Here is a 15,013-nt window from a genome sequence, read left to right on the forward strand (position 1 = left end):
GCGTGGGATGGAATTATTATGAATTTTAAAAGTTGGTTGTTTCTGCAGAAAGGAGTGTTTCGAATACTGCAGATGAGTCTTATGCGATGAAATAAAACCAGGAAGGATCTTTTGTATTGGTGAATTATGGTCTCTCATAAGCCGTGAAGTCACGTGATTAAAATGTATAGGCTGAGTCATTCGTTCAAATATATGATTCTCTTTGTTCAGAGAGAGTGATAATCAAAAACTATTGGCATTTTTCACTGCTGGAAAGTTATCGCGGTTGAGCAAGTTTACAGCTATGTTAATTAGTTCTGGTTTGGATTTTATAGTCTCTAACTATATTATCTCTTTCATTGGCAATTTCCAATATAAATATCTAGAATATTCAACGTTTATGTTGAATATCTTAAATACTATTCTAGATTGTTGAATATCTTAAATATTCAACATTTTTGAAGTTTTTGGGTTTATTGTGCTTGAAATATTTAAAACAAACTTTATTAATTGTGTTCAGCGAGAAAAAACTTAAAGATAATTATGACTGAAACGTAGATTTTAAACGTCGAGGGATGTAGTAGAAACTTTGCACCAAAATTATCAGATCAACTTTATTCCATATTTATTAAAAATGCTGGTATATCAGCTGAATGCTCTCAATTCACAACGCTGTCAGAAAATTTGGAACTCGTTGAAAACTCATGTAGTTCCAATTTAGTACAATCTCAATGCATGAGAATTTAACAATCATTGTGGTAATTAATGCTTATTGAACACGATTACACACTAACGGAATTGTAGCTTGTTGAAATATTATATCGTTCCAATTTAGTGCAATCTTAATGAATGAAAATTTTACAATTATTGTGGTAATTAATGCTTATTGAACGCGATTACACACTAATGCAATGGCAGCTGGTTGAAAAATTATATCATTCCAATTTAGTGCAATCTTAATGCATGAAAATTTAACAACTATTGGGCAAATTAATGCTTATTGAGCATAATTACAGTCTAATATAATTTAGTTTGAACTAAAACATGTTTCAAATTTACACCTTAAAGTTGTTGCAACTTGTCTATAGCATTATTGTTTAACTTAAAGCTAATTTTTGTGAGAGTGAAATTTTTTTTAAGCGTTGATTAAAAATGCGGTATCAGCTAAATTCTTTCAATTCAATACATTGACAAAAATTTTGGAATTCGTTGAATAATAATATCATTTAACTGCAACCTTATTGTGGTAAAACGTCATATCTTATTATCCTACAAATTTATGCTTGTTTAGAATGGTTACTGTGGGGAGAGTAGTTACAGACCATGTCAACCTTCATCTATGAAAAGGTACCCCAACATAGAGTCGAGTTAACATGTCTTATATACTAGTGAATTGTAGTTGTAATTTTGTAGTGGTAGATACGCTACAGTTACACTTTAATATTTTAATTTGAATGGAAACATTGTTGTAGTGTAAAGTACTGCATAACATTAGTTTATTAAAAACTTCATTCGCTTGTAAAATATACAAATTGGAAATAATCGCTTACATGTTTCAAGCGCTGGAAAACAGGCGCCTATTTTCAAGATATTCGCCAGACGTAAATGAGAAGAAACAAAAGGAATTTGAAGAAGAAAACGTCAAGTTGCCAACGAAAAAGCTAAAAAGAAGGAAAGGAGGTAAGAAACAAAACTATAAAAAAAGAACCCATAGTATCCGAGAAACGCAAATTAGGGCAGAAAACATTTCTACGCTCTACGGAGAGGTGGTGAGGAACTTAATGCCGTTAGCCAAAGAATTACCTTTCATATGAACAAAATAAGATTCCAGGTCATCAATATGAGCTGATGTGTTTGTGATGGAAATAAATTCTATATTGTCGAAATTGAATTTATGCCTAAGACAGCAGCAATCTGCAGCAATTGATGATTTCTCATATTCTTGATAACATATCTTTCCTGTTCCGTAAGTCTTAATTTTAAAGCACGTCTGACTTGTTCAATCCTTTGGTCGCTTTGGCAGTCGATCAAAGGTCACTTGGACTAGAAAATTTCGTTACAACTTTTCTATTTTTCATTGGCTACATTTTATACTTCAATACTTCAAATCACTTCTATTTCTTCTCATTCATGTCTAACAAGTCTTGAAAATAGGCACCTATTTTTTATCGCTTGAAACCTGCATACTGTTATTTTCAATTTCTGCATTTTTGAAGTTATTGAAATTTTTAATGAAGTAATATCTTACTGCTTCAAGTTATTTGGGATTATCTATTTAATGCATAGCATATTTCCTATCATTTAAAAACTAAATTTCAAAATACTTAAGCTATTAAAAGTAACGTCCATTAAAACTGTTTACGAGCTTGAATCTATATATATGTAATTATAGCGAGAAGGATATAGACAATTATATATAGCGAGGAAGATAATGAACAATTTGGATAGCAATTTTCTTCATTGATTATTTAACTTCATCAGCATAGTTTTTTAAATACTGTTTCGACGAACAACCAATTCTTCAACAGTAGATAATTATCATCTTCAATAAAAATAATCTTATTCTGCCTTTCTCCATCAGCAAAATTTTTTTCTCTCCTTTACCATGGTTTCATTTAACACCTTATTGAAGTTGCTGCAACTTTGCTCGATGTTAGGGTTCAACTTTAAGCTGATTTTTATGAGATAGTAGCTATATTTACCCGCTTTGTTTTCACATGGCTATACGACATCATTTAAGCTATAATCTAAACTGACTGCTCCAGTAAAAAGTCCCAATATCTGAAATCATCACTTTATGTGTATCATTTAAGTCCTAATTAAAATGAGACTGCTAAGATGTTAATTTTATTATTAATATTTAATTGATTTCCTTATTGACATCGATCGATATAATCACTCAAATCTAAAAGTTTGAACTAAAGTGCTCTTACCATCAAGCTCATACCAAGCGCAATCAATGCTCATACCAAGTTTCATAAAAGTCATTTGTTAAGTTATTTAATGTTTTTTTTTAGTTGACTATTTTCCCTTTCATCATTTTTATCGCCCACCAGACCTCACAAATCAAAACTCACAAAACTTCAATTATTCGCAGTTCAAATGAAGCATTATTTTCAGCATTTTAGCATTAATAAAGCAATATTATTTTTAACATGCAATGGATTAAAAACTTGCATTAGAATTACTGATTTGTAATAAAAGACAACAAAAACTACTTTTTTTTGTTAACTTTTTGAGGAGCATTGTGAGTAATTGTGCTAAAAAATATTCTAATGTAGCCAATACCTGGTCACATTGTGAAGGAGCTTGTGTTCTTGGGCTTAATAAATACTTTTTTTATAACAAACTTCGACATTGTTGCTTTTAATTTTAAGGATTAAAATCGATGAAATAAAAGTTGATGTATAGTACTGTGTTTAACTGCACAAGTACTTTTCAAAGTTACAAAATTAATACATAGTTTCACAGATTAAATGTTTAGGTATACAAAAATTAATTATTGTTTATCTCAAGATCTGTTGTCATATAAAATAACGAAATGTGAATGATATGAAATTTTTGTAACTGGGGTTAAATTGTAGGTTATTCACGACTGTTGGGTTAAGTTTAACACAGCTTTAGGCAGAGCTCTTAATGGTAATTTTAAAAATTGTGAAAAACAAGAAATAAAAAGAAACGCCATACTTCAGAGAAATGAAAAGCGATTTTTGATTTAATTTTTTTTTCGTATTTAAAAAAATGCTACAATGCTGGGCTCATATAAATTTGCAAAAATTAAAATTCTTTTTTCTATATTTTTTAAATGAATGACGCAAATAATAATTCAAAAGTCTAAATTTATCTAAAATCAAAAATTAAAAAAAAAAAAAAAAACATAAAAAAAATCAAAAATATCCTTTAGATCACTTATTTTTAAAAATATATAAAGACTGAACCAAAATGTTTACTCATTTTAAGAAAACAAGAAACGCGTAAGAATACCACGATGCATAACAATAAACATTGAAAAAAAAATATTTTCTTTCTCGAATCCGCTCTTATTCTTCATGTATATATTTCATCCTAAGCAATGAGAAATTCTTATTCCTAATTTTCAATTAAATGACACATATATTCATCTGAAATTCTACTGTATTTTAAAATCGAAAATTGATAAATAAATTTAAAAAAAAGGTAAAGAAATATTTTGATTACTTATTTTAAAAAAATATATGAAAACTGAATCAAAATATTTAAGCTTTTAAAGAAAACAAGAAACGCATAAGAATGCCTCGATGCATAACAATAAACAATGAAAAAAAAAACAATGTTTTCTTTCTCGAATTCATTCTTATTCTTCGTGTAAATATTTCACCCAAAGCGGCGAGAAATTAGTGGGAGTGCCCGGGACTTGAAGATCTCCGCGAAAAAAGGGAAACACCTGCATTCTCTTAATACCTTTCACCAAAATTACAGTTCAAGGTTTTCTCTAATGGTGGGCTTTTAAACAAAAGTTTATCTCAAAAGAGATGATGATGATTAATTGAAAGAATATTGATGCTGTATTTAGATGCTCCCAGCATATTTGTATATTGTTGAAATATTTTAAAGACTCTTCTCTTTTGAATTAGTTATGCTTTTGGTTTGGAAAAAGTTTCATTTCAGTTATTGATAATCATGGGATTGAAACTGTTATGCTTCTTTAAAGAATGGTTTAGAAAAAGAATGTCTTTTTTTTTTAGATTTTAATATATATATTTTTTTATTCAACTCACGCTTTGATGAAAGCATATATGATGAATTACTTTCCATAAAAGTGAAATTTTTACTGTCGAAAAAAATATATTTTACATATGCTTCTTTTTTTATGTATATAATATTACGTATTTAAGCAAAGTGATTATAAGTACAATGAAAATGACTTTTTTTGTCTGAAAAAGAAATACCTATCTCTAAGTATAGGCATATTTTTTTCTTCATCATTCAATAAGATGCACCTTTGTTAGATTAAATTGGTAGCATCATTTGGTACATAAGGCATCGAGTCTCTTTTTTAAGGAACCCCTGTTTTGAGCCAGCTCTTTTGTCGCCTTCCATCTATTTTGTACAGATCTTGGTGCATGTATCTTTGCCAAGTAAGTCTCGACCTCCCTCTTTTACATTTTCCATCGGGTGCCCAAGTAAGTGAGATGATAGCAGGGCTATCACATTTTAGACGATGTCCAGTTCAATTCAATCTTCTCTTCAAAATTTCCTCATGAATGGGTTATAATTTTGCCTTTATTATTAGATCTTTATTTGAAGTAGTGTTAGGCTAAAAAATATAATATGTAACTTTTCTCCGTTTTGAGAAGGATCGGCACCTGACAGGATCCACACAAAGGTGGAGTTTGGGTTAAATAATCTCATGTTAATATTTTAAAAATTTAAAAAAATGTGTTATTAAAATATAACTTAAACTTTTTGGTACTCAAAGATGCTGGGATTTTTTTGTGAACTAAAAAAGGGATGAAATTCATTCTCTCTCAAAATGTGAAAAGTTACATTCATTTTTTTTCTCATTTAGAAAGCTAGATTAAGAATTTAAATTTGAAATTTTTAAAGTTTTTTTTTAGATAATATTTTTTTTCAACTTTAAGGTGATATATCTCAAAACTTAACAAAATAAGTGAATGAAATTTGGGACTTATTTATGGTATCTAATTTTCTTTAAACTATTTTCAAGGAATTTCTTAAAACATTTTAAGTAAAAAGTAAAAAAAGTGGTAGTTTAGTTTTGAGCGTTTTATAAGCTATAATAGCAAATAAATAAAAATAACAAGTAAACATAACCAAAGCAACTTTTTTTCAAATTAGAATGAAAAGGAAAATTTTTAATATAAAAGCATAATACTTTTAATTAAACCAAATTTTAGAAACATTTTTTTCAAAAAATATGCAGGAAGCTTAAAAATGATTTAAAATGCTTCATTAAAAATTCGAAAATCTTTTTTCCTAAACATGTATTAAACATCCTCTCAAAATAATGAAATGAACTTTAAAAAAGCTTCCAAAACGTGCCATATCCTCATTATTGCGCACTTTTGTTCATAAAAGCATAAAATTCAAACATTATTATTTTAATTGCATTTAAATAATTTATTATAAATCAAATAATGTTAAATAAAAAATTAAAAAAAAGAATAAATACTTTGTGAAATTAAATGCTTGTTGAAAAACGGTTAGTTTTATGTAGTAACTGCCAAATTTTTTATCTATATTAAAGCTTTCATATAAAATAAAGAATCTTATTAAAATGAATTAAAATATAATAAATGTACTGTTCTAAAATCAAGGAATGGGTTTAGTAATTTCAGTTAAAAAAATTGATAGTACAATACAATTTATAGAATACCATTTTCAGTTTTACTCGTTCGAGTTTGTGATTCTTGCTGCATTGAATCTCGTGATGATAATTTAATTTGTAATTTCTTTCGAACAAATTATTGTACACTACCTGACTAACCATTTTTAGTTAGGGATGGTAAAAAAAAGAAAATAATCAAATCTTTACTGATAAATAACACCGCGAAATCATGCACATAACTCAGAGGCATACACCAACTCAATAAATAACGTTAAAGTAATTCTTTTTATTTATTTATTATTATTTGTTGCCCTTTTCGGTGGGTTTATCTAGTAAAATTAAGCAAAACATGTGTTTTTTAGTTCATCCCATCAAGATAGAGATTAACTGTATTCAGCATCATTTGACATGATGCTATTGCTCGAGGCCAACTCATGATGGACAAAATTTATCACTATCAAGTAATTTTATTCGATACATATCCCTTTCGAGGTGTTGTAAAAACATATTTCCTCAGTATCTGTATTAAAATTACTCAGTATTGGTGCAGTTTTAATAATTACCAACTATATCACATTAATACTATGCAACTATATTAGCATATTTGATACTTATTACATACTCTGCAACATTTGAATTTCGCGGGAATATATATTTATCAGTGGTGGAAAACCAAAGCTGAAATTTTAAAAGCAAATAGAATTCTTTTCAATAAACACAGTAGTTGTGAACTTTAATTCACAACTACTTATAAGTAGTTGTGAAATAAAGTCCTTTTAATTCTAATTTTTTTGTTTGTCAATTAATACTTCTTACAAAAATTAATTAAGCGTTGGCGTCAATAGTACTATGGAAATTTTTTACGATTCCACAAAATGAATAAGTATCTTTTCTCCATGAATTTTGCTTTTTAGCACATAGCTAATTTTCTTATTTCAATTAATACATATTACCAACATTAATTATGAATTATTGGCGTCAATTATAGTATGGCGAGTTTTTACGACGAATGAGTGAGTACAATTTCTCCTATAATTTCGCTATTTTGTACGCTATTTTGCGAGTTTATTTTTCGTTCCAATTACTACCTATTACCAAATTTAATTAATCGTCAATGACGTCAATGATATTTTGGTTATTCGTTACTTTTCTTTTAAACAAATAAGTACCACTTTTTCATTAATTATGCTATTCTGTACATAACTTTTTTTCGCTTCAATTACCATTAATTTTAAATTCTTATGTTTAATTGAAACACATTTTAAAATCATAACCATAAACAAAATAACCGCATGGTTTCAGATAACGTATTATCATGAACTATAATACTTATAAAAACGATCTACTCTGACGTCACCACGACGATTTCTTGACGTTTCGCCAAGCCCAATTGCATATAGCGCCCTCTAGCAAGATTTAACGGAACCAATAGTTGATTCAGTAGATGTAAAGAGTATCTAATGAGGCTTAGCGATTAAGGGTTAAAAACAAAAAAATAATCTTTTTTCTAAACTTTATTCTTAGTTTTTTTTTTTTTTCTAAATTAAAAAAAAAATAGTTCACTTGGATTCATTGAAGAAAAGCTGAGATTTGATTGTTTAAGTTTGCAAGATGCGTTTTAGTGTTAAATAACACACCAAATGAGAAAAATGAAATTAATATTTGCTGTTTTAGAATCAATAATGATATTTACTCTCGAAACAGCTATTGTCGTTTAATTCCTTAATATACACTCAGATAGTACCGTTACCAGATTGTAACCAAAGTACGACAGCCATGGGTACTCTTTTGTGAAGTCAATCTTGATACGTCGATGGTTAGTTCTCAAAAGGTTATTATATCCGCCTTTGGTGACGTCACATTTTGACGTCACCCAGACATGAACATGAGACCACAATAAGATATCTTGTTGTTGCGGTGATGTCAACGCGGTGACGAAGATGTGACCTATTCAAGTCTGTCTGTTATTTGAAATTCCAGGAGACTTATATGTGATATCATAAGATGATTATGATATCACGTGATTATTGATTACGAATCTTACTTTTTGACTTTTTCAAAATTCAAAGAATTCAGAATAATTTCATTATCTAATTTGGTTTCATATTTTATTTTTAATTTAAGATAATGTCTTGTGATTTAAGAATACAGTGAGTAAATTTAAAAAGCAGTGACAGCAAAGCGATGATATTTGTTTAAAACCCAGCCATCGCTTATTGCCACAACTTCTATTATTTAGGCACTCTAGTTGTATATGGAAAAACGAAACAACGTACGAAGGACAAATTAAAAATTCAGTTGCACACAACTTTTTTACTACTTTCTATACCCACAATAATTAGTATCAAAACTAAGGGGTATTAGTTTTCGACAATGCCAACATTCATCTCTCAAAAGGTACCACGTGACACAACTTAACATGTCTTACAGTAAGGTACAACTTAACATGTCTTATATACTAGCGATTTGGTATTTAATATTTGTAGTGGTAGTTAGTTATGCCACATTACTCTCCTTCCAGAATTTTATCTGTGATAGAATTCGATGAACGGATACCACTAGTTGATTCATGCTTTTTTTTCTTTTTTGTGTGTCATATTTTTACTTCATAGCATTTCGCTCATTATTTTTTCCTTCATTTTTGTGATAACATCATTTCTGTTGTTGTTATTATTCTTAATTTTTGTTTGTTTATTTACTTCACCGTTTTTGTGAGCAGTTTATTTTTAAGCAAATCAACTGTTTAATGTGGATCATCCATCAATGTTGGCAAGTTCATATCACGTCCGGGTCACCAATGAGGAAGATTTAATTATCGACTATGTAATATTCATAGTGGTAGTTACGCCCCAAAACTAATTTTAAAAAAACACATCTTTTATGATGCTTATTGAAGATTGTATCAGCACTTAACTTTTTAACTTGTTCGTCGAAAATTCCCTCTTGGCTACATGAATCACAAGGATAAAAAAATTATCATACTCGTAGACAAAATACACAACACAAAAAATCACAGCTGCAAATAACTTTAATGAGATACATTGTTGATATGGGGTGGTAAGCATAACAATACTGTTATTTTTAACACTACAGGATAAAAGAAGTGACAAAAACATTTGAGCATTAACTACAAATATGAACATAAAATGATAACATAAAAACACACGAGGCAGTTGGGTTCTGTGCGGAGCTGTTCACTTTTTCTTGATTTTTTTTTCATTATTTAATTTATGGTTCAAACATATTTTATTCATCTAACAAGTTTAGTGATCCCTTTGTAAAGAGTTAGTGAGATAGTTATTTACAATAATATAATTGCTGCATAATCTTGATAATTATTTACAATAATATAGTAAATGATTATTGTATTCATGTAATGAAATCTTGCTGATGAAACAAGAGTAAATGTATTCTACTTCAATTTTAAACATAGGCTTGATCAATGTAGTTTTAAAGTCATTAGAAATATTACCAACCTATCAGGCTGAACTAGATCATTTAAACTCATCAATTAATTGAATCTTCGGTGGCTAATAGTAATAATGTATTATCGACTTTTACTCGGCAACAAATTGATTAATATTGATCAATTGATGAATGAAGGTTATGTACATTCAAGTGATGCCATCTCAGATATTTATAGATAATTTTTCAGTCGTTATCTTTCATAAGATTAAAAGAATTAGATGGATTTTGACAATTTTGGCAATTTAGGGAGTCGTTTACTATCTAATCCAGATTTTACACAAAAATCTCTCATTGAGGTATTTTAACTATCGTAAAAGTTTTTAATATTTAGTAAAAGATTAGAAAGAGCTGTTTTTTTTATCAGTATCGTTCAAAGAAATTGAAAAACATTTCGAAATTTAGGTTTCGAATCAAACTGGGTTTCAAGTTCAAAGCGTGGCTCGAAGTTTTGAAAGAAGTGTACAGAAATATTATCTATAATCTCATCAACGATCTGCTTTTATACATACATAATTTGATAATTGAGTACTAAAGGGGGTAGTAAATAATATTAAATTTTCTCATCGAGATTTTGGAACAGTGATTCTAGGAATCTTGATTCCTATTAATAGTTAGCTTATCATGTGATTGAGTAAGGCTTATGCATGGCTACTCATAGCAACCATTAAAATTGTTAAGACAGAGAGCAATAATAATTCATTTTTTAACGAACTGATTTTGAATCTGTTTTGCATGAAAAATTTTACAATGAGAATTTTTGTTCTGATTTTACTTAAACTATTAAAATTTTTAAAAAAAATTATATAGCAAATTAAAAAGTAGATTTTAAAATTATTTTTCGATTTCACACTTTTTAATGGTATTAAATTAGTGCAATTTAAAATATGTATCAAACTGTTTGTCGTCAACAAAATTCTCCATACCATCTCTTCCATCTGGGATCACTAATGCATTGCTACAACAACGGTTGAAATGTGATTACGTCAAACTGGATAGTGATCAAGCAATAATAATAATAATAATAATGATAATAATAATAATAATAACAGTTTCTTTTCACACTAATAATGAGAGGGTAGTCCGGTGAGCAGAATGTTTAACTCCCTAAAAGTGATCTGTCTATCATTGAGAAGCACAACGCAATTAACTTTCCAACAAACGGTAAGTGACCAATCATGGAGTCGTATGTTACAGAATTATTGTGACTCAGTAGATGTCATATTCAGTCAGTGAAGAATAATCATCAATATTATGAAAGCACAAACAGTTTTTTTCGTTACTTTAGTTTATTTTGATTTGGTTCACTACCGTTCTTAATATTTAATCTTTCTCATCCAGAAAGAGTGCTAAGCAGTCCATGTTTTGCACTCATTTCTGTTAACGATATGCACATAATTTTGTTTTTTTATTTTGGAGATGAAAATACAGTTGTTGCGTAGATCATGTTGAGACATTTTTCTACGAACTTAAAGTTTTCTGACATTCTCCATTTTTTTTTCTTTAACTTAGTCTGTGGTAACAGATTCCACTGAATGGCACAGTACCGGCACCGGCCACAAGATGATTATGATGATGCTTGCACACGTTTTTTTTTTGTATCTACACAGACATCGGGCAATCTAAAAAGAAAAAGAAAACATTTTTACTTTTTTGGAGCAAATACACGAATATAATTCACTGAAACAATACATTATAGGACAGAAACATTAAAAAAAATTTTAACTTAAGAACGTTTGACGTTTTTTTTTTTTTTTTTTTTTTTTTTTTAAGTTTCAAACTTTGCCAACTTTTTAATTTAAGTTTTGAATGTAACTGAAATAGAAGTCAATAGTAAATATGGCAAGTGAAGAAAGATTCGAACTCAGTTTTGATGGATTGAGCCAGCATACGATCATACTGATTGCAATGTCGTATTTGCAATTAGAGATATCCCGAACTCAAGATTTGTCACGTTTAATGTGGAATTTTTTTAATGTATTTAATGGGGAGCTGTGGTGGCTCAGGGGATAGAGCATTCACCTTCCATTGAGGTGACCCGGGTTCGAATCCCAGCGATAGCAGGTAGATACGAATTCCGCATACGGCTTACACCGACAACAGTGCTGACGTAGAAATATCCTCAGTGGTAGAAGGATCATGGGTTAGAGTCCCCTTGTCGTCAGACAAAGTGTGGAAGTTTTTCATGGTTTCCCTTTCCATGTAATGCAAATGCGGGTTTGTTCCATCAAAAAGTCCTACACGAAGGCAAATTTCTCCCAATAGTTAACCTAGTACTTCCCTTGTGTTCTGGATCGGTTTAAAAATTACAAGGCTACGAAGTAAAACACCAGTAGTTGTAAGCCCAAAATTTGGTCTATTGTTCAATGACTGTTATAAAATAAAATAAAATATATATTTGTAAGATAGTCAAAATACCTTTGGTAGCTAAATAAAAAAAAATCAAAGTTTAAAATAAAAATAAATAAATACATTGCTAAATTAAGTTTGATAGTACTTCGGAAACTTAATAAGGAGTTTAAACTGGAAATACACTATGAAACAATCGAGACTGTCTCATCTTAATTTGTAAAATAGCTAGTCATGAGAGTTGGAAGAAACTTCATCGTAGTTTGCTTTTGAAACATGGTTCAACAATAAGTCTTACGTTTGTTTCAATATAATTTATAATAAAAGGGATAAAACGTTTGTCGTCAGCTTGATAATATTTCGAAAGCTGAAAGTACAATACTTAAAAGTATATGTTGTGGTCATCTACGTGAAATACTTACCAAAGCATAGTTATTAAAATATCATACTTAAAAGTCAGTGATAGGTTATCTGCTTGGTATTTACCCCAAATATTAGTTGGTAAAGTAAACAATTATCTGCTAATAATCTGAATCCAGTATAGTATCCAGTATAATCTGAAAACAATTATCTGCTGCTGTACTTAGAAAATTTAAATTATTCATCAAAAAATTGCGTGCAGCTAAATATTATTAATTTAAAATAATTATAAAAAAAAGAAGTTTTTTTTCTTTGAGAGAGACAGAGAGTGAGAGCTCGTTTATTTGATGGTATTTTTTTTATCGTAGAAAATTCCAAACCCGCTTATTGCTGTATCAAAAAAAAAAAAATCCTTATACCCATGTTTGGAGAGAACAGCTTATGAGCATGCTTATAAAGAGATCTCTTATGAGCATGCAGCGATGCCAACTTGCTCCGGACAGCGAAAAAATATTTTCGAGTGGTAGTTTATTAATTGTGATTCTTGGTTTAATAAGTTCAATTTATCAGATTTTTATCCACCACTATTTCTAAATAATTTGTAGGCTTATATATTCACTACTTTTTTACAGCAATGTCATTTTAAACCTTTTAAAAAGTAAGCAAAATTAGTCAAATACTTGCAAATTTTAGTTTTACCGTTTTTTAAATTATTTTGGCGTGTCCGGAGCAGTTGGCATCTCTGAGCATGCGTAGAAAGAAATCGCTTATGAGTAGTATTTTTCGAAAAAAAAAATCGCTTTTTATCATGCTTTAGAAAGAAATCACTAATGAGCATGTTTAGAAAGAAATTGCTTATGAGCATGCTTAGAAAAAATTGCTTCTGAGGCTTAGAAAGAAATAGCTTATGAGCATGTTTAGAAAGAAATGGCTTATGAGCATGTTTAGAAAGAAATAGCTTATGAGCATGTTTAGAAAGAAATGGCTTATGAGCATGTTTAGAAAGAAATGGCTTATGAGCATGTTTAGAAAGAAATGGCTTATGAGCATGTTTAGAAAGAAATGGCTTATGAGCATGTTTAGAAAGAAATAGCTTATGAGCATGTTTAGAAAGAAATAGCTTATGAGCATGTTTAGAAAGAAATAGCTTATGAGCATGTTTAGAAAGAAATCAACGTTGGATGATCTATAGAAAATAATACCTATTATATTTAATCACTATAAATTAAAAATAAATAGTTATTTTATAAATATACAGAAAACTACCCAATATATTTATATTATAATATCTTTATATTTAATTTATTCTAATGCATATCTCATGAATAATCTATCCGGATTAATTTCATAAATATCTTGTAATAATTTTTTATGCTATTGAAATTTTAAAAATTAATGTACCAAAAAGAAACTCCAAATAAATATATTGTGTCCCCACTTTTTTATTCCTCTTCAACCCCCCTTTTCCAGCCTAATTTTAGTACAACACAAACAGAATAATTTGCATTTCATTTTCATCCAATAAAAGCCAAGTCAAGTAGAAATATAATTAAATTATTTTTAAAAGGTCCACTGCTTCGTTAAGAAATAAACTTTCGAGCTTCCCTTAACGATGCTTTTAAACATATGCATCCAATTACAAGTCTGCAAAATTCGATTAAATTAGATGACTTATCCGAAGATACGATTCCATTAAATTATAATCATATATCAGAAATTGTCAATCAACATAGGGTTCTTCAAGAAGATATATTTTTACCTCATTCCTTTTCTTGAAATATGTGAGTTGAAGGGGAGAAGGAACTTTTTAGTTTTCCGGATTCCTTTGGGAAAATTGTTTTCCCGGAAAGGCAAGGATGTTATTAGGAAAATGCCTGAACTAGTCATCTAGTTTCTGTTAATATTATTTAATTTTGAAGAGAAGGCTGCGGTATGGCGCTATGAAAGGATATTTTCGTCAAGAGAGGGAAAATTTTTAAGACTTAAGAGTTTTAGAAAGAGTAAGTCATAAGACTTATGAATTTGATTGCCGATGAATAATGTATGAAAATTTAAAGCTTAACTGGATTCTAGAAAAATTCAAGTCATTAATTCGGCGGAGTTTAAAGAATTTCGGTAAAGCCCAGTTCTATATTTGTAAGTTAATATATTTTTGGAGGAATAATTTTAAAGCAAAATTTTATTTTTATGGAAATCATAATTTTGGTTTTAACTATTACTTAATCATTTTCGTTTGCTGAATATTAGAAATATAATTTTCTAAAAGAGGAAAATAATTTTTTTTGAAAGAAAATAAAACGAAGTTTAAAACGTAAAGTAATAATTAGAAATATTCAGCTGCTCTGAATCAATCAACAATCCTTATTATCAGTTGAGAGACGACTAGTAATTTCGAAAAGAGAAATTCTAGGTTAAGTACATCGTTAAGAGTTTATTTTTGCGGAGAATGACAGAAAAGTAGAGTAATTTTTTAAACATTGAAAAAAAATTAGATTATAAAAGATTTTCATTTTCAAAAAACGGTGACTTTTC

The 15,013-nt window shown here is 29.0% G+C and overlaps 1 protein-coding gene across 7 annotated transcripts in view; it reads right to left on the reverse strand.

Annotated features, from left to right (window-relative positions):
• Positions 1–9,317: 9,317 nt before the first annotated feature.
• Positions 9,318–15,013, reverse strand: part of LOC107453438 (dachshund homolog 1-like) — a 241,414-nt gene continuing 235,718 nt past the window's right edge. For 3 of the 7 annotated variants that reach the window (XM_016070275.4, XM_043040512.3, NM_001323830.1), the window contains 1 exon segment: positions 9,318–11,394. In XM_016070275.4, the coding sequence (XP_015925761.2) occupies positions 11,375–11,394 (20 nt within the window). In that variant the 3' untranslated portion in view covers positions 9,318–11,374. 7 annotated transcript variants of the gene reach the window in all.

This window comes from Parasteatoda tepidariorum, chromosome 1, assembly GCF_982258835.1.
Source record: "Parasteatoda tepidariorum strain Cologne lab strain chromosome 1, Ptep-v5.0, whole genome shotgun sequence".
Taxonomy (NCBI): domain Eukaryota; kingdom Metazoa; phylum Arthropoda; class Arachnida; order Araneae; family Theridiidae; genus Parasteatoda; species Parasteatoda tepidariorum.